The sequence below is a fragment of the Mesocricetus auratus genome, unplaced genomic scaffold, assembly GCF_017639785.1.
Source record: "Mesocricetus auratus isolate SY011 unplaced genomic scaffold, BCM_Maur_2.0 Super-Scaffold_100015, whole genome shotgun sequence".
Taxonomy (NCBI): domain Eukaryota; kingdom Metazoa; phylum Chordata; class Mammalia; order Rodentia; family Cricetidae; genus Mesocricetus; species Mesocricetus auratus.
The window spans coordinates 31,366,377-31,391,957 of record NW_024429198.1 but is presented as its reverse complement, the minus strand read 5'-3'; the positions used below and the strand labels follow the sequence as shown (position 1 = coordinate 31,391,957).

Below are 25,581 nucleotides of genomic sequence, written 5' to 3'. Positions count from 1 at the left end.
TCTTGACAAACCCAAAACACGGAGGTTTAGAGCCAGCCACAAAATCCACAGACCCTGAAAAGATAAGTGTCCTTGAAGACTAAGCGTGTGGTGGAGCACCCCCTAACTTCATGTCCCAGGGAAATGAAGGTCATGCCCAATACCCACACAAGGCCAAGATCAGCTCCTCAGAGCAGCTGCACCTGGGCCAGGACCGGTGTGGTGGCTGCATAGTTTGCACAGTGGCATGCATTCTGGGCAGCACACACTACTCAGTAAGAGAACCCAAAGAACCCCAGGTTGTACTGGGAAAAGGCTGCAGGTATAGGCCATGTGCTCCAAGTCCTTTCACAGGACTTCATGAGAGGAGACTGCAGGCAGCTTGGGCTTCTGGGGCCACTGGGGTGAGCCTAATGGAGCAGCAGGTGCCCCCGGCATATTGTTTTGGACCACAACATTTCCTGTCTCCATAAGCTTCAAGGCGCCACCCTGAAGATGAGAACACTTTGGGGTCTTCTCTGCTGTCTCTCATGGAAGTGAGCATGGATTACTTACACCACAGACCTAATTACAGAATAAGTAACTTTGATGGCCAACTGAACTTGCCATTCTGGGAGTCCTGCATTTCCTGTGGAGCATCGGGCCTATGTCGAGTGTGGTGCTGGAAGGCTCTGCTACTCACTGATCACATGACACCGAAAAATCTCAGACAGGCTGGTAGATGCGGGTGTTGAAGATGGACTCTGCAGTAGGCAGGGACTTGATGCCGGTTAGCAATTAACTGGGCTTCTTTAAATAAGTGGAGAGATTCCTCGAGGTGGGGCTAACTGCTCCAGCGTCCTCAGTCCAGCTGAGACTCCAGAGGGCCTGCCGGATTAGCGTGCTGCAAGGTGCCCACTGTCCACCCACGCCTCCCAGCCACTCCCAGGGTGACCGCTTGGCATGGCGCAGGCCTCAGGGATAGACCCACTTGTGGACATGGAGGATGACAGGCCCAAGTGGGACAACAAACTCCAGTACCTCCTGAGTTGCATCGGCTTTGCTGTGGGGCTGGGTAACATATGGAGGTTCCCCTACCTGTGCCAGACCTACGGGGGAGGTAAGTCACCTGCTTCGCACCGTGCCCTCGCTCTGGCTTTTTCTGCCCTCAAGGGGCAGCTGTCTCTTCTTGGCAATTATGTCTTGCCATTATCCAAAGAATAGCCTAGTGTGTTTGAGTCAGCCTTGGTATCCAGCCTTTTGATATCTTGAATAAGGGTAGAATGTGGTACCATTGCTGCCTGTCACATCATGCCTTTGTCATGAATGCAGGCAGCAGACTCTGGGTTCCCATCACCGCCTTGGTGTCCAGCTGGACTCAGGGTTAATTTCCTCCTGGTTCTTTGGATAATATTATAGCAAGTTGCTTGACTTCACCAGTGATCCACCCCCAATGCCAATGCAGCAGCTCTCCCTGAGAGCCCAGAGGTTCTGCAGGACACCTAGGACTATGAACACTATTTTATTGATCATTAAACTCTACTTACGAGAGCCTATTACTTAGTAAAGGAGCCAAGTCACCCCCCCACACACAGCCTCCCTCCCTCAGATACCTGTTTCCCTTCACATAGTTACAAATTCAGGGCACACACTGATATCTCTATATTGGGGGTGTAGGAGGAGACAGATAGGTTGTACTGTCTTGAGAGCTAACATGGAACATCTCCCAATAGGACAGTTGTGACTTTGCGGGGTCAGGCTGGGACACCAGGCTGACCTGTTGCCCTAGATTTTCTTAGCTTCTATATTGGGTGTGAGTGTGTTTGTGGGGAGGCCAGAGGGAGTTTACCAGATAGGCTTTGGCTGGCTACCCAACAAACTACACGTCTCTCTCTCTCTCTCTCTCTCTCTCTCTCTCTCTCTCTCTCTCTCTCTCTCTCTCTCTCTCTCTCTCTCTGAGATCACAAGTGTGCACAACCATGTCCAGCTTTTTACATGGATCTGGGACTTGAACTCATATCCTCATGCTTCCAATGAAAACATTTTAACCACTAGGCTATATCCTCAGCCTACAAGATACTATTAAAAAATAAGCAACAGGAACAAGAGAGATGAGTTGGGGGGATGATGGAGAGAGAGTACTGGGAGAGACAACTGGAATTGGGGTGCATCTTGGGGATGAGCTAGAGAACCAGAGCGATGGAAATTCCCAGGAATCTAGAAGCTGACCCTAGCTGTGACTCCTAGCAATGGGGTTATGGAGCCTAAACTGACCATCTCCTGTAACCAGGCAAGACTTCCAGTGGAGGGATTAGGACACCACCAGCTACATAACCTTCAACTTACAATTTGTCCTACCTACAAGATGTGCTGGGGTACAGGTGATGCAGAAATTGTGTGAGTGGCCAACCAATAACTGGCCCAGCTTGAAAACCATGCCATATGAGGGAGTCCACCCCTGACGCTGGAGGGCCAGGTTCCTGATGATATTCTGCTATATTCACAGATTGGTGCCTACCTAGCCCAATTGTCATCAGAGGGGCGTCATCCAGCAACTGACAGAAACAGGTGCAGAGACCCACAGTCAGACATTAGGTAGAGCTTGGGGAATCCTGAAGAAGATGGGGAGGAAGGATTGAAGGATCCAGAAGGGTCAGGAACACCACAAGAAAACCTACAGAATCAACTAACCTGGGCTCATAGGAGCTCTTGGTGACTGAACAGACAACCAGGGAGTCTGCATGTGACTGACCAGGCCCTCTGCATATGTGTTACAGTTGTGTAGCTTGGTCTTCTTGTGGGACTCCTAAGAGTGCTAGCAGTGGCTGTCCCTATCTCTACTGTCTGCTTTTGGAACCCACATACTCCCGTACCATGTTTGGTTGATGTCCATGGGAGGCTTGCCCTCCTCTGAATAGAAATGGAGGAGGAGTGTATGGGAGGCAGAGGGGAGATAAGGGGACTGGGGTGGGGGAGAGGAAGGAGGGGAAACAGTGGTTGGGTTGTAAAACAAACAGATTTTTGTTAGGAAGGTAAAAATATAAGCAACCAAGGCCCTAAGGTCTGGGTGGGATCTCCACGTCACTCTTGAGGTCTGCTGCCCCTCTCGCTGGCAGTATTACCCAAAAACATGCTGGGAACAGACACTGCTCTTGTGAGAACTGCCTAAATGTGTTGTCTTGTCATTAACCACGCTGATCAGCTGTGGGCCCCGGGTTATCTGCTCGCCCTGTGTCCCCGCAGGGGCCTTCCTCATTCCCTATTTCATCGCCCTGGTCTTTGAGGGGATCCCGCTTTTCTACATCGAGCTTGCCATCGGCCAGCGCCTACGAAGGGGCAGCATTGGGGTGTGGAGGACCATCTCTCCCTACCTTGGTGGAGTAGGTATGCCTCCTTCCCAGACCATGTCACCTGCTCAGGACCCTTGGGGACCTCTTAATTGAAGGGTGGGGCACACCTATGCTGAGAGACATGACAGGCATAGGAAAACAGGGCAAAGACTGCCGGGAAGACACAGAAGCTGTCGTGTGTAAAGAAAGGGTTTCACGTTGCTGTCTATCTACCTGGCCTTGGGTGCATTACTGTGTCTGCAGGCCTGGGCTGCTTCTCAGTGTCCTTCCTGGTCAGCCTGTACTACAACACCGTTCTTCTGTGGGTCCTGTGGTACTTCCTCAATTCCTTCCAATACCCACTGCCCTGGAGCACATGCCCACTGGACCTCAACAGGACAGGTGAGAACCCACTGGGGACTTGGAGGTTCCGTGTGTGGCATTGGAGCAGACACAGGTTTACAGGGCACACACCTTGGGTCTCTCCCCTGAAGGGTGCATTTGAAATCCAGTCCTCCAGCTCCAGTCTTGGCCTCTGACTACCTGCTGAGCCCAGAGCTATCTGGACAGATTTGTTTACAGACAGACACCCAGCCTCTCGCAGGGGTTCTTCATCTTAGCCTTGGTTCCAAAGGGAAGCAAGAAAAAGATCCTGGGGAACGAGGAGGTCAATTAGTCGATAAAATGCTTATCTCACAAGCATGAGAATCTGAGTTTGATCCCCAGAACTCATGTTGTACGCGGTGGTGCGTGTTTATAATCCCAGGGCTGGGGAGGCAGAGAAAGGAATACCCCTGGGACTCACCGACCAGCCAGCCTAGCCTAACTGGGGAATGTCAGACCAGTGAAAGATCCTGTCTCAAAGAAGGCAGATGGCATTTCTAAGAATGATACCCAAAGTTATCCTTTGCTCTCCATGCACACATGTGCACACCACACACACACACACACACACACACACACACACACACACACACACACACATGCGTGGTTCCTGAGCCCCAAAAGGAAGCAGTAGAAACAACCCAAGGAGCCCTTTCAAGGGTAGCTCCAGTGCCAGGCCAGCTGCAAGGGGCCTGCCATGCTGGCACCTGTAGTTCATGGGTAATGCTTAGGGTGTGACATGGACTGTGTCCAGACTCTGTGGCTAGCCTGTAACAGTGCTCTCGGCTCCAGGCTTTGTGCGGGAGTGCCAGAGCAGTGGCACTGTGAGCTACTACTGGTACCGGCAGACTCTGAACATCTCATCTGACATCGGCAACACAGGCACTATTCAGTGGAAGCTGTTCCTCTGCCTGGTGGCCTGCTGGGCAACAGTGTACCTGTGTGTCATCAGAGGCATTGAGAGCACGGGGAAGGTGAGTTGCCCTGCCTGCACACTGTGTGTTTGGAGCCTGGAGGTGCTGTCTAGAACTGATACCCCTTGGCTTCGCAGTGCTTCCTTCTCCTGGTCCTGCCTGCCCTGGAACTGACCTATGTCTAGTGGGGATCGGCTTTCTCCTGTGTGTTCACACGGCATGTGCACCCTCCTCTGTGTGTGTATGTTAAATGTGTGCTCTTTTCGGCAGCATCCACTGGGTCTCTTTCGTCCCACCCTGACCGCCTTTGCCTTGCTGGGGTGTTCAGGCCGTTCACATCTAATGTGGGTGGCTGGGAGTCCTGTGGGTCCGCCAAACCTCTGCTCCTGTCGCTATCTCTGGGAAATTACATCCCACGTGTCCTCCTTGGATTGCTGCAGAGCTGCCAAGCGCACTGATCCGCTTCTGTCCCGCCCCCACTCAACACCGGCTGACCCATATAACCTGCGTCTTTAACAACCTCCTCCTGTTTCTCTCTCCCTGGCTTGGCACTGTCTTTGCCTCTAAAGTGTTAATAGCACAAGCATTGTCTGACTCTGCTATGAACAGGTGATTGTCTTTCAGAGACAGAGAACGGTGGTACTACTGGCTACTGCGATTCTCTGGCATGGGGTGGGGGTTGCTTCAGAAGCCCCCCCCCCCCCCGTGTTGTCATGCGCAGTTCCATGAGGGTGGCCATTTGGATCCCCACACCCTGTCTCTGCCTTTGACTGGGGCCTGCAGGTTCTGCACAGAATCCACACAGCCTGTCATGTTCTCAGCAAGCTCTTGGAAATGTACCAGCAGGCCCTGTGGTCTGTTTTCCTGGGGCTTAGGCACACACAGAGATTACTGTCCCTCGAATTAGGCACACACAGAGATCACTGTTCCTTGCAGATCCTTTTAACATGGACATTTACTGAGCAGAAGCCTGAAATACCAGCTGAGGACCAGTGCTGGTCGAGTGTAGGAGGGGAGAGTGTGGGCAGGTGTAGACGGAGCCTAGCCCTGTGACCAGTTGGAGTGTCAGGGAAAGAGAGGGGATGGTATAGGGAAGACACCAGCCACATGGAAAGTACCCAGTGAGGCCGGGCGGTGGTGGCGCAGGCCTTTAATCCCAGCACTCGGGAGGCAGAGATAGGCGGATCTCTGTGAGTTCGAGGCTGGGCTGGACCGACAGCCTCCAAAACAATACAGAGAAACCCTGTCTCGAAAAACCAAAAAGAAAGAAAGAAAGTACCCAGTGAGCCTAGGAGGATTGGAGGGAGTCTGAAGAAGGGGGTCAGAAGGATACAAGGTCAGAAACAAAGCTGCCCAAGAAAGATCGGGTAGAGCCCATAGCTATTGCAGAAGGGAGGCATAGCAGGAGGAGGCCGGGAAGGCAGCAGGAGAGGGGGAAGCTGGGGCTGTGGGAGGGGAAGGGGAGAATTGAAGAGGGAGTCTGGCATCTAAGGAGGAGCCTGAGGAATAAAAAGAGGGTACTGATCAGCGGTGGTGGTGTTCACTTTAAATCCCAGCACCGAAAGGCAGAGGCAGGTGGGTCTCTTGAGTTCGAGGCCAGCCTGGTCTACAGAGCGAGTGTGAGGACAGTCAGAGCTGTCACACAGAGAAACCCTATCTCAAAAAAATTAAAAATAAAAAAGAGCAGGGCGAGGAGTGGGAAAGGAAGCTGGGAAGAGAAAGTCTGAGGAGGGGACATCTCTTTATGGGACCAATCCTTGTTCTTGAGAGACCAGTGTGTCCTAGGACCTCAGTGCTTACCTCAGCTGACTCCACAGGGCACAAATGTGAAAACGGAGCTACATGTGATGCTGGCCATGAGCCCAAGTCATGAGTCTAATCTCGCCCTGACCCCACATCCCCAGGTGCCCACTGCTGGCCCAGTCTCAGAAGAGGACTGGGCCTTGGGCCCTGGACATCGACTCAGCTGCTCCTCCAAAGGCTTCTGTGTGGCACAAGCCAGTCCACACTTCATGCTTTGTTGTCCTCAGGCGATCTACTTCACAGCCCTGTTCCCTTACGTGGTGCTAACCATCTTCCTTGTCAGAGGTTTGACCCTGCCTGGAGCGACAGAGGGCCTGACCTACCTGTTCACTCCCAACGTAAGTAGACCTTATGCTCCTAGGGATCACGGCCAGGGCATGTTGTAGTAGGTTTGCCGAGGCACTCATGGGAATCAGGAGGGGCATCGTGGCTGGATGAGGCATGCAAGACTATGATCTGGAACAAGGAGAAAACTGAGTGGGACGATACATGAAGAAGTTGGGGTGCAGGGCAGAGAGAGGCTGACTGGGGACCAGGTGTCCAACACCTGGAGCAGGTACTGACCCTGCCCTGCTCCCCACAACAGGGAGATACAAGACTCAGGAGGCCTGTACCCAGAGAGCGTGGCCCTTCTAGATAACCCCAAGACTCTGGGAATTATCCAGCACACTTCTAGTGTGAGGACAACATAGGCACGGGGCTGAAGGGAAGCCAGCAGAGGTGTGTGAGTTAGTATAGGACACCCAGCACCAGAGAAAGAGTGTACATGGATAGTTCCTACTCCCTAGAGCGCCTCAGGATACCCTAATGCTAGGCCTAGGAGGGTAGAGACTCAAAGCTCTGGACAAGCAAGTTCTTGAGCTAGGGGCTTGTCGGTCTCATCTCAGAACCAGGGCTCGGGCTACCCCCAGGCCGGCTCACTTCTGAGATGTTAGAACAAGTCACACCCTCCTGCTTGTAAGTGTGCCAAATGTTCTGCAATAGTGGGATGGACAAGCTATATAATGAGGCCACCCCCGTTCATTCCAGATGAAGATTCTTCAGAATCCACGGGTGTGGCTGGACGCAGCCACCCAGATTTTTTTCTCCCTGTCCCTGGCCTTTGGAGGACACATTGCTTTTGCAAGCTACAACCCGCCCAGGTATGCAGCCTGTTTGGGGTGTAGTGTGAGTCAGCAAACCTGAGACAGAAACAGCAAATTAGAATCACACTGCTGGATAAGGGGAACCTCCTGTGAACTCCAAGTGGGAATTTCATTCTGGATAGGGCCTTTTAAAGACTTCCTGAATAACTATTATTGCTTTGCTGAAGTACAATGCAGGATGTCCTCGGAAGGCTGCCATGTTGGGCCTTGGTGGCAGAGTTAAGAGTCTACCAGAATACTAGGGTTACCCAAGGCTAGACAGGAATGTAAATGGTATACTACAAAAGCCATTGAAGATGCTTCAAGAACCTTGGCATCCATTCGGAAATAGCAGAGCACTGCCAAGGGAAGGCATGTATCATGTGCCACAATGGATCATGATCAGATCCAAAAGAATATGAGGATATCAGAAGTTATCTTGACACAGTGGTCAACAAATAGTCTGAAAATGATCAGGCAGGATTAAAGTTGTCCTTGCCGGTTGGTGGTACATGCCTTTAATACCAGCGCTTGGGAGGCAGAGACAGGCGGATCTTCGTGAGTTTGAGGCCAGCCTAGTCTACAGAGCAAGTTTCAGGACAGACCCTAAAGCTATGAAGAAATCCTGTCTTGAACCACACCCCCACCCAAAAAATAACAGTTGTCCTTGCGGAAGTATTCCTTGGTGAAATTTGTGTGAGGTTGTGGTCCAGGAGCGTTCCTGCAGTAGTGACAACTAGGCAATTGTACATGAGCTCCTTCTGTCATGCTCTCTGGTTTTGCTTTTTGTTATAGCTGACACATGCAGTTTCATTTTCTTTGTGACTTATATTAAGTTACTCTATTTTTATTAGCTTATTTTTACGTGTGTGGGTGTTTTGCCTACTTGTACACACATGTGTGCCTGGTGCCTGAGGAGGGCCAGAAGAGATCAGATCTCCTGAAATTGGAATTGCAGATGTTTGTGGGTACTGAAAACTTAACTTCAGTTCTCTGCAAGAGCAGCAGATATTCTTAACGGGTTATCTCTCTAGACCCAGCAACTCCACTTTTGGTGACAGCATGCACATGTTTTTCACACTGGGAAGGATGCTGATCAAAATGTGCATGACATGTCCATGGACCATAAAAGCATATATGTAGTGTCCAACTTGTTGGCCTGATGCTGACATGCACAGATGCTACTGCCTGATACCCAGCCTGCACATAGCACACTGGGTGATGTACCACTAATCTAAGCCACTGGGGCACACTATGACAGGCTCTAACAAACCAACTTTGTGTGGTCATCACCTCTCTGTAGGACAGAGGAGGTCTCTGAGTGTCTGTGATAGCTTACTGGCCTGAATTTACTCAAGGGGCACTTGTATGCATTCTCCTTGGAAGGTAGTCTCAAAAACCTGCATTCATGCCCATCACCCCATTAATGCCCAGACCCTTGGTGGTTCTGAGCTGGGTTGTAGTGGAGGAGAATGGAGAGAGGCTGAATTCATCCTAGGAGCATGAGATCACCTTCCCATATCCTCCAGATTCAGAATGAGCACGCCTCAGGCTGCAAAGGCGCTAAGGAGGGAATCATTCCCATTTCCTCCCATAGGAAGCCTGGTTCTGACCCAGAAAGTCCCATGATGGCCATGTGCTTGTGTCCAGGAACAATTGTGAGAAGGACGCCGTGACCATTGCCCTGGTCAACAGCATGACCTCCCTGTACGCATCCATCACCATCTTCTCCATCATGGGGTTCAAGGCGACCAATGACTATGGGAGGTGCCTGGACAGGTGAGCAAACTCTACTGGGATTTACAGGGCAAAGTCATGAGACAGATGCCCACACTGTGATCCACATATGCACAGAATGCGTGCCATGTCCTATTTCCTTGGGGCCATGAAATGAACAGTGTCCTCTTAAAGTTCCTGTCCACTGGCAACCTCAGAATGTGGCTTGATGGGAAGGGAATCTTGTTGATGGAAATAAGATAGGAACTGAGATGATGATGTAATCCTGGAGTAGGGTGGTCCTAGCAGCACTAGATGTCCTTATGAGCCAGAAGTGGTCACAGAAGAGATGGCTGTGAAGCAAAGGGCAGAGGCTACAATGGTACTGAGCAATGGTCACTGAATTCTAGAAGAGGCACACAGTGGTTGCTTTTCTCATCACTGTGACAAAAATACATGACAAAAATAACTTACAAGAGGGATTCATTTTGATCATGGTTTTCGATTCTAAAATTTAGAAAGTTCAGTTCATGCTTGCTTGGTCTCACAAGCTTGAGTTGGAAGGACATCAGAACAGTAAGGGTGTGTGTGGAGATTCCGCAACTCGTTTTTATAGGTGTCAAAGAAATAGAAAAAGATCCAGAGATAAGTTCTCCCAAGGATATACTTCTAGTGACTTACTTCCTTTCTAGAACCTTCAAACCAGCTCTGCCTGCTGTGGGACTAGGCTTTCACCTATGTGGGATATTTTCTATTTTAACCATTACATCCTACCTCTGACCCCCAAAACACATGGCTATCACACAGTGAAAAATGTATTCAGTCTATCTCCAAGTGTCCCCAGTCTCAACAGTTGTAACACTGCATGAAAGTCAAAGTTCAAAGTGTCCTCTGAGAATGACACGAACTCCTAGCTGTAGCAATGGCAACATAAAAAAGAAGGACATTTCCAGTGAGAAGGCCTGGGCAACCTATGGGGCCTTGAGCAGTGGATCAGTGTCTGTTCCTGGAATACAAACAGTCATTGTGTGCCCATAGCACAAAGAGGGATGCTCTCTCCGCCTGGGCTCTTAGGGGAATGCCTGGACCCTATCCGGAGTGAAATGACAGACTCTAGATATCCCCTATGTGGAAGGAATTGGCAATAGGGTGGGAGGCTGGGGGGGGGGGGAAGGGGAGTGCAGGAGGAGTGGAGGGAGAGGGAACTGGGATTGACATGTAAAACAAGCTATTTAAAATTAAAATAAAAAATGATAAAAAAAGAAGGACATTTCCAAGATACAGTGACACAAGAAACATTCTCATTCTAAAAGGGAAGATTGGAGAATAGCAACAAAGGATCAAGCCAAGGCAAGACCGAAAATTAGAAGAGACAAAGATGGAATCTTGCCTTTTGTACCTGGCGCCCAGGGCACATGGTGTTATGAGCTCCAATAGACTTCGGTAGCCCGCTTCCACGGCCGCTGCTATGACCTTTCCCTTGTACTGGTTCTACGTGTAGTCTGCAGCTTTCCTTAGCAGAAACTCCACATTCTTGCTATCTCCAGCATCTTGAGGTGTCCATGGCAACTTACACTTCACCTTCACGCCTTCCCATACTGTCTACCCAGCAGCTGCCTACATTTACCTTGTTTCCTTGCCCGGCTTCCCAAACTTTCCTTGGAACTGTGGGTAGAAGGCTTAACTTCCCTGTAACTCCTATGTTTTACATCTCTGTAAGAGCAGCATCAAGCAGATGACAAGATCTGCTACCTCCGTACTGATGAGGCAGGAATCTGCCTCCTCCTCGTTAGTGCCCACAGAAGAGGTGCCCCTATTTTTGACCCACAGGTGGAAACAGCCTCCCCTTTCCAGTGCTGGCCAGACACAGGTATCCATGGGACACCAAAGGGTCTAGAGAGGATTGAGTTCTCTTCTGGGGGCTGCTATTTGTTCCAGAACCTCCCCGGAATATTAGAACATTTGCTGGCCACTGTAGAGCATCAAATCCCAGCCTCACCAGCCTCTTTCTGCTCCTGCAGAAACATCTTGAGCCTCATCAATGAGTTCGACTTTCCAGAGCTTAGCATCTCCAGGGATGAATACCCAGAGGTCCTCATGTACCTGAATGCCACTCAGGCTGATAGGTTGGCCCAACTCCCCCTGAAGACCTGCCATCTGGAGGACTTTCTGGATAAGGTACCCACCAGGAAAGGGTAGGAGGGCTGTCACTAGGAAACCAGGATCACACAGGGAGAATGCTGATCTGCAAAAGGCTGGGGACACATCCCACAGGCAATCAGAGAAGCACCTCAGTCCATCTGCATGGGGAAGATGGGAGAACTTTAGGGTAACATTGCTGGGACACAGAACATAGAGGAAGTATCCACAGCCTTGTCATAGAGGCCAGTGGATGCTAGGGACCCATAGGCACCAGACTAGGGATGACACTTGGGGAAGATTCTCAGGGCAGTGGTTCCTGGTCCTTGGTCACAAGGCCATAGATTCCCTGCTCATCTGCTCCGTATTCCTTATTCAAGGAGAAAGCTCCCTTCTCTCAGAGGTGTGCCCATGACCTGTCTTCCCAGAAAGGCAGGGTAGCACTTCTGACGTCAGAAGACATGTGTGTATATAGGTCATGGTGTAGAGTGTGTACATGTCACTGTATGGGACACGCATGTCATGGTGGGCATGGGAATGCACAAATGTGATGCTGTGGGGCATGCACATGTCACAGGTATGCCTATGTCATGGTGTGAGGCATATGTATATCATAGTGTAGCGTACACACATGTCATAGTGAAGGTATACATGTATCATGGTATGGGTGCATATGCGCTACAGTGTAGATACACATGTATCCCAATGAGGGTGTATGTGTTACAGTGTGGAGCAGACATGACGCTGTATAGGGTACATGAGTCACGCTATGGGTTATGTATATGTTATGGTGAGTACATGCATCAGTGTGTATGCACGCGTGTGTCTCTGTGTGAGATGTGTACATGTTACAGTGAAGCATATTCAGGGAAAGGTCTGGATGCACATGCGTAATGATGTGGGCTGTACGTGTTATGATGTGAGTTGTGTGCTGTGCACATGGCCATAGCATGACCTCTGTGTTGCAGAGTGCGTCAGGCCCAGGCCTGGCCTTCATCGTCTTCACAGAAGCTGTCCTGCACATGCCAGGAGCTTCTGTGTGGTCCGTGCTCTTCTTCGGGATGCTGTTCACCCTGGGTCTGTCCTCCATGTTTGGGAACATGGAGAGTGTCATCACACCACTATTTGACTTGGGGATCTTACCGAGAAGTGTCCCCAAAGAAGCCATGACTGGTAGGTAGACGGGTGGAGGGCTGTCCCCACTGTCCAGCCTTTGCCTTTTGCCCATTCTGCACGCTGTTCAACAACCCGTTTGGAAGCAGAGCTCTGGGGCCCATGTTCCTGGGGAAGGCTGGGCCAGGCTGACCTCTAGAGGGTGGGAAACCCCAATGGCCCTAGGCTGGGGAATAGTGAGAAGGAAATGACTGGGGGAAGGAGGGGGAAGGAAGATGGAAGTGGGGAGAAGGGAGGAGAAGGAGCTGGACTTCTCCTCTATTTTGCAAACTGAGCCCCATCCCTAGCAGGTCCTCTCTGCTGCCAGGCAAAGAACTGGGAGAGATGTGGTGGGAAGGAACCAAGGGATGGAGTCAAGGGAACCTGAGAAGTCCCGATGCCCAGAGCCTCCTGATCCCTCCACCACACTGTCTCTCACCTTGCTCACCTTTGTCCCCAGGGATGGTTTGCCTTGTCTGTTTCATCTCAGCCATCTGTTTCACACTGCAATCTGGAAGCTACTGGCTGGAGATCTTTGACAGTTTTGCAGCTTCTCTGAATTTGATCATTTTTGCCTTCATGGAGGTGGTTGGGGTCATTTACGTTTATGGGATGAAGCGGTAAGCTGTTCCCATGCCCCATCTCAGGGCAGAGCAGGGAACGGAGTTGGTGGTACAGCTGTACCTTAGCTGTCCGGATCCTGGGTAAAACATTCTGAGATGGTACCCTAAGATCCAGGGTGGTCTTGGGGTGCCCACTGTTCTTGATTTTAAGGGATGAGCTGTCCAATGAGGCCACACAAGGGAGCCTGAGCCAGTGTCTTCTGCAGGTTCTGTGATGACATTGAGTGGATGACTGGGCGGCGGCCCAGCCTCTACTGGCAGGTGACATGGAAGGTGGTGAGCCCTTTGCTGCTGTTCAGCATCTTCCTGTCCTACATCATCCTTCTGAGCCAGACACCACCCAGCTACAAGGCCTGGAACCCCCAATATGTAGGTCCTTCCCATGAGGCTGTTGGAATCTCTCAGGCTTGACCTAGTGTCTATGGTGCGACCCACGTCTTAGATTTTTCACACATGGTAGCGTTGATAAGACAAGATGGGTGTCTTATGGCTATCAATATGGCCCCAGGATTTTCACAGTCTCCTAAGGTTAGCTAGTCCCTTCCAGCTGTGACTCCTGGCTGTTACCTAACTGCCTGGTCCTCAGAGGCACACACACACACACACACACACACACACACACACACACACACACACAGTTCAGAATTTCTCCTGCCTCTCATTATTGTGAGAGCAATCCTCTCCAAGTCCATCCTAAAGAGGGATCCCAGCAGGGCAGCAGGGACCTGTAAAGGAGGCTGAATGCTTGGGAGGTTTTCATGAGAACTGTCCCATTAGATGTACCTTCTACTTGCCCATGCAAACACACAAGAAGCATCAGCAAGCTGGGTGAGTGGTGTTGCCATGTCACAGAGGAGCAAGGCAGGGACCCAGAGTGACAGCTGTACAAAGCTGGCCTTTTGATGGTTCCCCGCCTCAGGAGGGGCTGGAGTAGAGGAAGTCCTGGCCACCATTCTTTCATTTTCCCAGGAATCTCTGCACTCCCTGTTGTTTCAGGAAGTGGGGAAGTGAAGTTGCTACTTTACTTAAGTTGGTGGTGGTCAAGGATCAACCTGGCTCCACTTAGAGATGGGTGGTGTGGTCCCTGCTTGGACACGTATCTGAACATGTCCTTCTGCCCCCACAGGAACATTTCCCCTCAAGAGAGGAGAAGCTCTACCCGGGCTGGGTGCAGGTCACCTGTATACTCATGTCCTTCCTGCCCTCACTGTGGGTCCCATCAGTTGCTCTGGCTCATCTGTTGTACCAGCACAGACGGAGACAGAAGGATACACATCTGGAAAGTGGTCTGAAGCCACAGGAGAGCAGAAGCTGCTGAAGGGCAGAGCCAGGGTGACCAGGGTGGGGAGGCACACCTGTGCCAGCCAGACCCTGTCTCATTACACGCTGTCCACTACTGAGACCATGTGATTATTGCTTTCCCAGCTTTCTGTATGGTGAAAGACTCATGGGTTCAGGGTATCTGCATGCTGTCTAATGGGCATCTATGTGATGCCCATTCCTCCAAATCCAGGTTCCACAGGGTACAGTCTGTGTGGACATGGCTTCCCTCTGAAATCCGTGCTGTGTAGGGAAGCCCTGAGTGTACTTGATTGCCACTGGCAGGCAGTGGAATCCCTTTTCTATGAATGGCCTCCATATTACTAATTCCAGAAATCCAGCCCCAATGCTGGTCTTCAAAGGAGAGTTGAGCTCGGTGGGAGGAACCTGACAGGCAGGAAACCTCTTCCTCCTCACACATCATCCCGGAGTCACCACATCTATGAAGAGACCCACAAGTGCAGATTAGAGACCATTAAAGAACCCAGTATCACATGCCTACAACTAGTGCCACAGGGGCAGAGTGGGGTGGTCAAAGGCTGAGGAGGTACTGTCTGCACCATTGACCCACCATATATATTATCATTTTTGTTTTTGAAGCGTCTAATTTTTTGCTTGTCAAGGAAATGCAAGAAGGCTTCTGGTCAGTCAGTTTCTACTCTCCCATGAGAGTGATAATCATTTATTCACTCAACTCTGTTCACTCACTGTGACTCTTTACTGGCCCAGCCCTCTGCAGCCTTTAGACGCAGCCATGGCTTTAGAATCACAGAAGGGCTCTTTCCCTCAGTTCCTCGGTGCCCCTTACACCACTATTGTGAAATGAGGGTCAACTCTGAAGCCTGGAGCCCTGGACAAGGATGTCCACTTCTGACTAGTCCACACAGAGCCATCTACACCAACCAGTGGCTTTGTGATGTCGGTAATTGCCCAGGCACAACAGACCCTCTCGGTGTCTTGACGGAGAGCATGGCATATGGTGCTATCCATGGTGCTGACATTTTATGCAAAAGAGGCTTATGTGTGCAAATATGTCTCTTACTGGAAGCAAATCTTGCCATGGCCAGCTCAGGTCAGAGTAAACACAGAGGTTTCTGGAGTTGTCCATCTGCAGATCCACTGAGCACCACATGTGGAATGAACTCCATGGTGCCGATCCAAAGTGTTCAAGCCTACCGAGAGTTAAATCCTGACCTTGGTCCAGCATCCTAGACTATGACAACGGTCCATGCCCACCCATTCTACCATTGATAAATGTTCTTGATAAGCAGGGATGTAAGAGGCACCATCTTTATACAAGGAGTATTTTATGTTCATATCATCTTTCAAAACTACATGGAGTGTTATAGGGGCCTAATGTTAGGGGAAATTTTTGGGTGTAGAACACCATAAAAGCAGCGTGAACCTGCCAGCACCTTGGGAGAATATGCTTTCTGCTAGGAGCTGAAATGAGAGCATATGTGCTCTGGATCCTAGAGTCCAAAACATGGAGTCCTGCTTAGCCACAGAGAACAGGCGCTTGGGTGCTCATCATTCTTGATGCAGCTATGAAAGTATCTGCATAGAAGGGAAGATGGCAGCAGGCATTTCCAATAGGTGACTGACAGGTGGACATACAGACAGATGGGGAGTCCAACACAGCAGAGGCACACCAACCTATGTCAAGCAGGCTGGTTGTTTGGAGCTTCTGGTGAGTGCCTTGGAAATTGGGAAGAGGAGAACAAGGGCCCCCAACTGCAGAGTAAAGGTGAGTGGGCAGAGCCTGCATGACCACACCTACACGTAAGGCACCCTCAGGTTGACCCTGCCCTCGAGAAAGACATAGGCTAGGCCTGTCCAGCCAAGAGTGAGCACAAGACCTGCAACCTGCAAGGGACACATCACTTCTCAGAGCAACAGTGTCAACTTGGATATGAACGGCCTGTCAACTCTGAGATGGACATAGTGTCCATGTCTTCCTTAGCCATGGGAGCCTTCCCTTCTCCTCTCAGCATTTCTCTTTGGCCTTGCTCATACAGCTAAGGTTAGGATTATTCTTGGAGAGGTGTTCCTCTACACTCTAGGGTGAAAGGTAATTTTTGTAGCTCAGGTGATCCTGAGAACACATGCTCAGACAAGCCAACTTGCTGTATGAGAAGCATCCCCTCTTACAAAAGGGGGAGCTGGAGCTCACTGTGAAAGAGACCTACCAATGTGGTGAGGGAGTAAGTCTGCAGAGGGGACAACTTGAAGCAAATGCAATCCCAGGCCATTGTGTCTTATCACAGAGAACAAGTTCCGCATGGGTCCTTTCTTTCATTATGTGGGAAGCAAGGACCTGGCCCTGCTGCATTTCAGCTGCAGGAGAACAGACCACAGAAGTCACCTTCATTATGACATCATGGCAGGGATGTATCCCGGTCATGAAGGGATACATAACATAAACTCTACCAAGCCTGGATGTGCCTCCAATTCCCTGCAGCCTTGGTAAATGGAGTTTAGCCTAAAGAGGTGCATCCCACCCCTCAGTTTGAGGACCCCATCCAGCAGCCTGAGCCACCTGGGAGTTTGTGAGCTACAGGCACCTCATCACCCTATCAGCACCAACGTTAGGGAGGCTGGCATTCAGGAAGTATAAGAAGGCCTGTCCACCGTCATGGGACACTCGCTCTGACCAGGCTACAGAAGTGGTTCTGTTGTCAGAAAAAGTGGGATTCCCTTTGGGTTCTTAGTCTCATTAAAAATAGTTAAAAATAGTCTCAGAAGGCAGCTTGAGGACTTTTTTAAAATTAAAGTTTGAGAGAAAAGCAATACAAGCAAGAAGAAAACTCCAGCAGCTGCCAGAGGAGGGGAGATTGAGAAGTTATTATGCCTTTTAAACTAGGTATGTATGTGGAGAAATAGAAAAAGCTCAGAATACCAGGGAAAGCATGTTTAGAAGCGCCAAGCTGCAGATCTGAGTTCAGTGGATATTTGATTCTAGGATTGCTTCAGGAATACCTGGCTAGAAATAGAAACAGAGACAGCTTAAAACATTCCCAATAACGAGACTATGCTAGCGAGCTTGGAAAAAGAGTCCCAAAGGAACACTGGAGCAAGTGGCCCAGGACCCTTTATTGGACATTTCTGTAACACCCAGCTCTTCTGGAACACGATCTATTCCTTAGAACGAGTTCAAGTGAAGGACTCCGGTCTTCTTCTGCAAAATGGCTTCTTCTTTGTGTTAATCTTGATGTTTCAATCCTGTCCCTGGCTCCTGTCACAGGCCCCCACACCGGTCCCCAGGTACCAAGGGGGAAGAAAAAAAAACCCTGAGTTTGTTTCCTTGCTTGTTGACATAACACATTCCTGAATGTCAGAAGCTGTTACCCAAATGTGTGTACTCTTACTGCTGCAGGGGCCCGGAGTGTGAATCAGGTTTCACTGGGCCAGAATTGAGGCATGCGGGCAGCACCTGTCCTTAGCTAGTCTGGTTGGTAGTGTCTTCATTATTGAGCTTTCCTCCAGGTCAAAGACAACAGTGGCTGGTTTAGTCTTTCTACAACCGGATTCTACTCAGCATTCCCTCTTACCTCCCCTGTGATGATCTCAGATCTACCCAGATAAACAGGATGATCTGTATCTTCAGATCAACAGACCAGCTACCTTAACTCCATCTGTAACCTTAACAACACTTCATGGTCAGATAGTATAATCAAGTTTCTGTGGACCAACACGTCTTTTTTGTCATTGTCCTGCTCACCACAAGTGTGCTGGCTAATTTTATGTCAGCTAGACACAAACAAAACTATTTGAGAGGAGGGAACTTCAATTAAGAAAATCCAGCCAGCCAGAAGGTGGTGGTGCACACCTTTAATCCTAGGTTACAAGAGGTAGAGGTAGGTGGATCTCTGTGAGTCCAAGGTTGGTATGGTGAACAGAGAGAGTTCTAGGACACCATGGCTATGCAGAGAAACCCTGCCATGAAAAACAGAAAAAAAAAAGAAAGTTCATCCATATGCCTGGGCTGTAGGCAAGCCTGTAGGGCATTTTTAAAATTAGAGATAGATGTGGGAGGACCCAACCCTTTGTGGGTGGGGATGCCTCTGGGCTGGTGGTCTTGTTTCTATAAGAAAACTGGCTGAGCAAGCTAGTAAGAGGCAATCTTCATGGTCTCTGCATCATCTCCTGTCTCCAGGTTCCTGCACTGTCTGAGTTCCTGTCCTGACCTCCTTAGATGATGAACAGTGATGAGCAATGCTTTGGTCATGGTGTTTCATCACAGCAAAGTAAACCCAAGACAATAAGTTCTTGGGGTGGGGGGGCATTCTGACGGTCCATTCAGTTTTTTAGTTCTACGGTGTCCTTTGCAGGGGAACATCTAAGTACCAAGTATTGAGCCCAGTGTGTGTGTGTGTGTGTGTGTGTGTGTGTGTGTGTGTGTGTGTGTGTCTCAGAAGGGCAGGAAGGAGCTCTTACCCTGTAGAGAGCTCATGACTGGTTCCATTAATATTGCCTTCCCATGCTCAAAACCGTTTCATTCCCATTCTCTGATTCTGTCTGCATGTTTGTGGAGGTCAGAGAACAACCTTGAGTGTCCTTCCTCAGGATACATCCCCATTTTATTTTATTTTTTATTTATTTATTTATTTTTGGTTTTTCGAGACAGGGTTTCTCTGTGGCTTTGGAGGCTGTCCTGGAACTCACTCTGTAGACCAGGCTGGTCTCGAACTCACAGAGATCCGCCTGCCTCTGCCTCCCAAGTGCTGGGATTAAAGGCGTGCGCCACCAACACCCGGCACATCCCCATTTTAAAGTTACTTTTAATTGATTTTTAGACAGGGTCTCTCACTGACCTAGAACTCACCAAGCAGGCTAGGCATCCAGGGAGCCCCAAGGATTCATTTGTCTGTACCTCTGGGATTATGAGCATGCACTACTTACTATACCTCACTTCCTCACATGCGCTCTACACTTGCAAGGGCATGCACACACACACACACACACAGAGTGCACGTGTGTGCGAACACGTACACATATACACACACATGCACACACAACTCATACACACATATACACACACAACTCACACAAGTGTGCACATGTGTGTGCACACACAACTCACACACATATACACACACAACTCACACACACATATACACACATGCACACACACACACACACACACCATCACTACGCCAATAAGCTTCAGCTCAGATCTAGGAGGACCCCAAATTAGTTCCCCCTTGCCTTTTTAACTTTGTCATTTCTGTTTCACCCTGGGCAGATCTGGCAGTCTCCACAGTCACTGAAGAAAGAACTCAGTAACTTCACAAGTTGGGGCCCACCAGGACATGAGCCTTAGTGGGGTGGGGGTGAGAGGAGGGGGTAAGGGGTGGGGTGGAGGGTAGGGGATACAAGTGGTCTTGAGGAGAGCTGGAACTGGATGAACATGACTAGAGATAAGATATTGGCACCTAGTCACTGGCTGATGACACGATGTTACTGGCACACCAGAGAGGCCTGGGTATGCCCAGCCCAGGTGGGAGACTGCTCGTCTCCTGCTGAGCTGTGACCTTGGCTCTTGGGATTTCCCAACTCTATTTTGATCCCATTACTGAGTGTCCTCTGCCCTGGAACTGGGTCAGTTCCAGCAGGCTGGCTGCCAAGAACACCAAAGATACACCTTCCATATGGAAGTTCCAGGAATCTAGGTGCATTTATGATCCACACTCCCTGAACTTGGCTCTGCTGTAAATGCCTTGGGCTTAGTCACTTGGATGCCCTAAAAGGCAGCAGGATGAACAATGCACTGTCAAAAGACCAGCTGAGACGGATTAGGCTGCATCTGTGCTGGGACTCAGAGCCCTGTCCACGGTACAGTTTCTGTGGTACCACCAGTGATGTCCCAGAAGCTTCCAGAATTGCTCAAAGCTAATTGGTTGTGACCGAGATTGCTACCCTTCAGCATACCCTGTGTCCTTGCTCATACCTTGGGTTATGCTATGGCCTTATGCTCCTGTATTTTCCCCACCAACATGCACATTCTAACTAGACTCTGAACAGAGCCTGTGGCTGTCTGCTCCACCCTGGAGCCAGAGCGAGGAAGAGGCATGTATACTAGTGTTTTTGTTCAGGTCTTGTTTAGGCAACTATATGTTTAGATATCACGGTATAACTTTCCTGCCATTTCTAGGAGACAAAAAAAATCTGTTTTCCTGGTCCTCCTGTCCCTCATCTGTTTTCTGAGCCTTAGGTTACAACAGGGCTTGTGTTGTAGATGAATCCACTGTTTTCAGCATTCATCTAGTTGTGGATTTCTGTAATGCTACATATCTGTTGCCAACAAAGGTTTCTTTGATGAGGGCTGAGGATGACACTTATCTATGGGTATAAGGTATATTTAGTATGCAGGTAGAAATTATTCTGGTTTAGCAAACTGGTCAAATTAAGTTCTAGATCCATGACCTCACAAACCCTGGAGAGTTGGCTAAATTTCCAGCACCTGGCATGATTTTCCCCATTGAGTGGGCCTAAGTCAAATTAGACAGCGGCTGGCTACTGAGTGCTACTGTCGCACCTTCATGGAAAAAGCTGTCTTTTATCCAGTGTATATCTTCGGTATCTTTGTTAGCCGTCAGATGGCTGTATTTCATGCACTCATGCTTGGGTCTGTTTTGTTTTCTTGATCTGCATGTCTGTTTTGTGCCATTACTATACTGTTTTGTGCTTTTTTTTTTTTACTATAGCTCTGTAATATATCTCGAGATTTAGAAAGGTAATCCCCCAACATTTTTTTTTTTGCTCAGGATTGTTTTGGCTATCTGGGGTCTTGTGTGGATCCATATGAACTTTGGGATTTTCCTATTTCACTGAAGAATGTTGTGGGGTTTTTATTGAGCTTGTATTGGTTGCATCTGTAAACTGCCTTCAGAGAATGGTTATATTTTCACAATATTAACTCTACCAATAGGTTAACTTGGTTAGTTTTCTGCTTTCTAATGTCTTCCTCAATCTATGTCTTCAGAGGTTTGAAGTTTTCATTGGAGGATCTTTTGCCTCCTTCGTTAGATGGTCGTGGTTTGAATGACTCTTATAGGTTCATATATTTGAATGTTTGGCGTCCGGTTAGGGAACTGTTTGGGAAAGATTAGGACATATGGCTTTGTTGGGGAAGGTGTGTCACTAGGGTTGGGCTTCCAGGTCTTAAAAGTCTGGTACTTGTGGATCAGATGTGATCTCTCAGCTACTGCTCAGTACCATGCCTGCCTGCCAGCTATGGTCATGGACTAACCCTTTGAAGCTATAAATGAGACCTCACATGAACGCCTTCCTTTATAAGTTGAGACCTCACATGAATGCCTTCCTTTATAAGTCGCTTTGATTGTAGTGTCTCTTCACAGCAATAGAACAGTAATTAAGAGAGAAGTTGGTACCAGGGACTGGGATATTGTTGTGACGGACCTGACTATACTGCTGTTTGGAGAAATATGAAAGACTTTGAGACTTGGAGCTAGAAAAATCAGTTAAATGCTGTTAAGTGAGACTTAAACAGGCTGTCCTAGTAGGAGCATGGTGCTCAGACTTGTAGTGGATTGTGGATTGAGAGCAACGTGGATTGTGGAGGGAGGCCTAGCTCAAAAGAGCAGCCAGGCTACAGACCATTCTTGTGATATTTTAGCAAAGAATGTGGCCACTTTTTGTCCTTTTCCTAAAAATCTGCCGAGGCTAAATTGAAGAGTTTCTGAACTAATGTCACTGGCAGAGGGGAGTTCAAGATAACCTAGTATTGACTGGGTCATCTGGTTATTAGTGATCATTCTTATGTAGACCTACAATGAAAAAGATCAAGAGGGGTAAAAATAAATACAAATACAGTTTGAATGGATAAAGAGCACCAAGAAATGCAATGTTGGAGCCATGCCTTGTGCTCAGAGATGAGAAGTTAAAAGACAGATCTGATAGTAAATGTAAAAAAAAGGGAGTGGTAACTTCAGGGAAAAACTCCACCTAGCTAAACCTAGAATCTCTGAAAGGCAAAGGCTGAAGGCTGTCTAAAAACAAAAACCATCAACAGCAAGTGTTAAGTCAGAGCAGGGCAGGTTTCAGCCCATGCAAACAGAAGAACTTGGCAGCACCAGCCATGACATAGTGGCTTTAATAAGGAAAACACAAGTGGAAAGGGGTTGTGGGATCTTCCTCTGCAGTTAGGGAAAGCAGCTGAGGCCAAGCCCGTGGCAGAGGAGTCCCTGAATGGAGGCCCTGAGAGGCCATCACAAACAGCTGTGAAGGTGAAATCTGGATTGTGATGGAGACCCCAAGATGCTGGAAATGCCAAAGCCATAGGAAACCTGACAAGGAGAGGGGCAGCAGGGTCTGGGGCCAGCCCAGGGAAAGAGCCGCGATGCAATCAACAAAGATGGGAGGAATGGGAGATAGAAGAGACATCTAATAAGCCTTTGCACTTTGGGTACAGAGACACAGAATTTGAAGGCTGTCCTGGAACTAGCTCTTGTAGACCAGGCTGGTCTTGAATTCACAGAGATCCACCTGCCTCTGCCTCCCGAGTGCTGACCCTGCTGGGTTAGGTTTTACTTTGGCTCAGTTTTTCCTCACTATGTCCCCTTTCCACTGTTTTTGGAATGGATGGAAAAACATATTCCGTGACCCTGTATGTTGGAAGTATGCAATTTGCTTTTTGATTTTACAAAGGGCTCCAATTAAGGGACTGTTTTGAGTTTCAGAAGAGATTTTGGGCTTTTAGACTGTGAAGGGCTATGGTGACTTTTGAGTTGGACTGAATGCATTTGCATTACAATGTGGCTATAAGTCTGTGGGCCAGGGAATGGAATGTGGTGGTATTGGTATGAAGAATGGCCATCATAGGCTCATATTTTTGAATACCTGGTTCCCAGTTGGTGGAACTGGATCAGGATGCCTTATTGGAGGAGGTATGTCACTGGGAGCAGGGTTTGAGGTTTCAAAAGACTCCCATCAGTGCAAACTGTATAGCCCCTGCGGAAATCAATATGGCACTTCCTCAGAAAGTTAGGAATCCATCTACCTCAAGATCCAACTATATACCACTTTTGGGAATATACGCGAAGGATACTTCAAGGACACTTGTTCAATCATGTTCATTACTGCTATTATTCATAATATGGCTATTATTCATAATAGCCAGAAACTGAAAACAACATAGATGTCCCCGAATAGGACGAATTAACAAAACGTGGTGCATTTACACAATAGAGTTTTTTGTTTGTTTGTTTGTTTTCTGGACATCATGGAATTCTCAGGTAAATGGATAGAACTAGAGAGGTATGCCGGACCCAGAAAGACAAATGGGTTATGTATTCACTTACATGTGGATATAAGCTGTGAAGTCAATGATAACCAAGCTCCAATCTGAAAACCACAGAGGTTAGGTATAGGGGAAGGGACTGGTGACACACACGCATCTCCCTGGGAGGGGGAGATAGAAAATATCTTACAGGTGGACTGGGGACGTGAGGGGAACAGGAGGATGATGTGGGGATGGGGAGAGGAGATAGGGTTGAGGGAGGAAATTTGAGGGCAGACAGTTGGAACTGAGGAATGGTATGGAAACCTAGTGCAGTGGAAACTTCCTAAAATATATGAAGATGATCCTAATGAAGCCTCCTAATAATGGGGGAAGTTGAGTCCCAACTGGCCATCTCTTGTCATCAAATGAGGCTCTCAGTACAAGGACTAAGTTGCATTCATTGAGTTGCTGCCCAAGGGGGTCCCATAAAAATTCCCAAACCACCCAGGCTGTTGCTAAGACAATGGGTTGTTCTCTGCAAACTGATAGCCAAGGACAATGCCCACAAAACTCACTGAACATGGAGAGGTTGAGTTGGTGCCTACATAGAACCTTCACCCCTATGTTCTAGTGTCTTTGGTGCAGGAAGGTACTCTGCAGGTTACCAAAAGTGTTAACACCAGCCCAGCCACAGAACGTTTGACCTACAGTCTGTCCTACTTGTAAGATATGATAGGGCGATGGTGACACAGAACTTGTGGGAATGGCCTACCGATGTTTGATTTGACTTAAGGGACATGCCACAAGATGGAATCCATACCCAACACTGCTTAGGTGACCAAGAACCAGAGACTAGGTAGTCCAGAGACTTAGGGCAAAACCAAACAAAACTGGTTTTTAAAAAGTTATTAATAAAATGACTCCTAAGTGGTAGTCTGCTATACTCATAGATCAGTGCTTTATTCAGTCCTCATCAGAAAAACTTCCTCCTGCAGCAGAAGAAACACTATGCAAAAAGTCCTTGGAACACACAGCCCTAAATGGGATGTCTTCATCAAATCCCTCCCCTCAAACCTCAGGGAACCCCGAGAAAGGAGGCAGAAAGTGTGTTAAAAGACAGAGGACACCAGAAGAAAAGGTCCTCTGAATTAACTAAGCAAGGCTCATGGGAACCTACAAAGACTGCACAGGGCCAAAATGGGTCTGCACCAGGTCCTCTGCATTTACACTATAGCTTTCAGTGCAGATTTTTGTGGACCAGAGTTTGAATGAGTGGGTCTCAGAGTCTTATGCCTGTTCTTGGGGGCTCTTTCCCTTTTGGTGGGTTGCCTTGTTTAGCCTCCATGTGATAATTTGTCTTACACATTATCATGTTTGGTTGTTATCTCTTAGAAGCCTGTTCTTTTCTAATAGAAACAAAAAGGGAATGGATCCAGAGGGGAGGGGAGAGGTATGGGTGAACTGAGAGTACAGGGAGGGGAACTGTAATCAAGATAGAGTGTATGGAAATGGAATCTATTTTCAATACAAGGGAAAATGGGAAAAAAACTTTTAAAAAACGAAAGGAGAAATAAAGGAAAGGAGATAAAGCCCCCTGGAGTGTGGGCTGAGCAAAGGGAAAGGACCAAAGATGGGAGACTCATAAGATTTGAAGAAAGGATCAGGCTAGAGAAGAATGAAAAACAAAGTTTATGCAAAGGAGATGGTCAGGCAGTTTGAATGTGATGAAGGGTCCGTAGTGTGGAGTCAGTGGTGAATAATTCAGGAAACAAGCTAGGAATCGTGGCGCACGCCTTTAATCCCAGCACTTGAGAGGCAGAGGCAGGCGGATCTCTGTGATTTTGAGGCCAGCCAGGACAGAGTGAGTTCTACAGA

The 25,581-nt window shown here is 48.6% G+C and overlaps 1 protein-coding gene across 2 annotated transcripts; it reads left to right on the top strand.

Moving 5' to 3' along the window:
* Positions 1–282: 282 nt before the first annotated feature.
* On the top strand, positions 283–14,542 carry Slc6a18 (solute carrier family 6 member 18). 2 transcript variants are annotated; one of them, XM_005065440.4, is made up of 12 exons: positions 283–1,078; positions 3,202–3,342; positions 3,552–3,689; positions 4,464–4,645; positions 6,616–6,726; positions 7,418–7,530; positions 9,163–9,291; positions 11,250–11,406; positions 12,336–12,540; positions 12,980–13,139; positions 13,349–13,511; positions 14,269–14,542. In XM_005065440.4, exons 1-12 carry the CDS (start codon positions 922–924, stop codon positions 14,458–14,460), a joined length of 1,848 nt encoding a protein of 615 aa, XP_005065497.1. In that variant the 5' UTR covers positions 283–921; the 3' UTR covers positions 14,461–14,542. The 2 variants fall into 2 exon arrangements, with proteins under 2 accessions (XP_005065497.1, XP_005065499.1); XM_005065442.4 differs by lacking the exon at positions 13,349–13,511 and having other exon boundaries at positions 14,269–14,434.
* Positions 14,543–25,581: the final 11,039 nt, after the last annotated feature.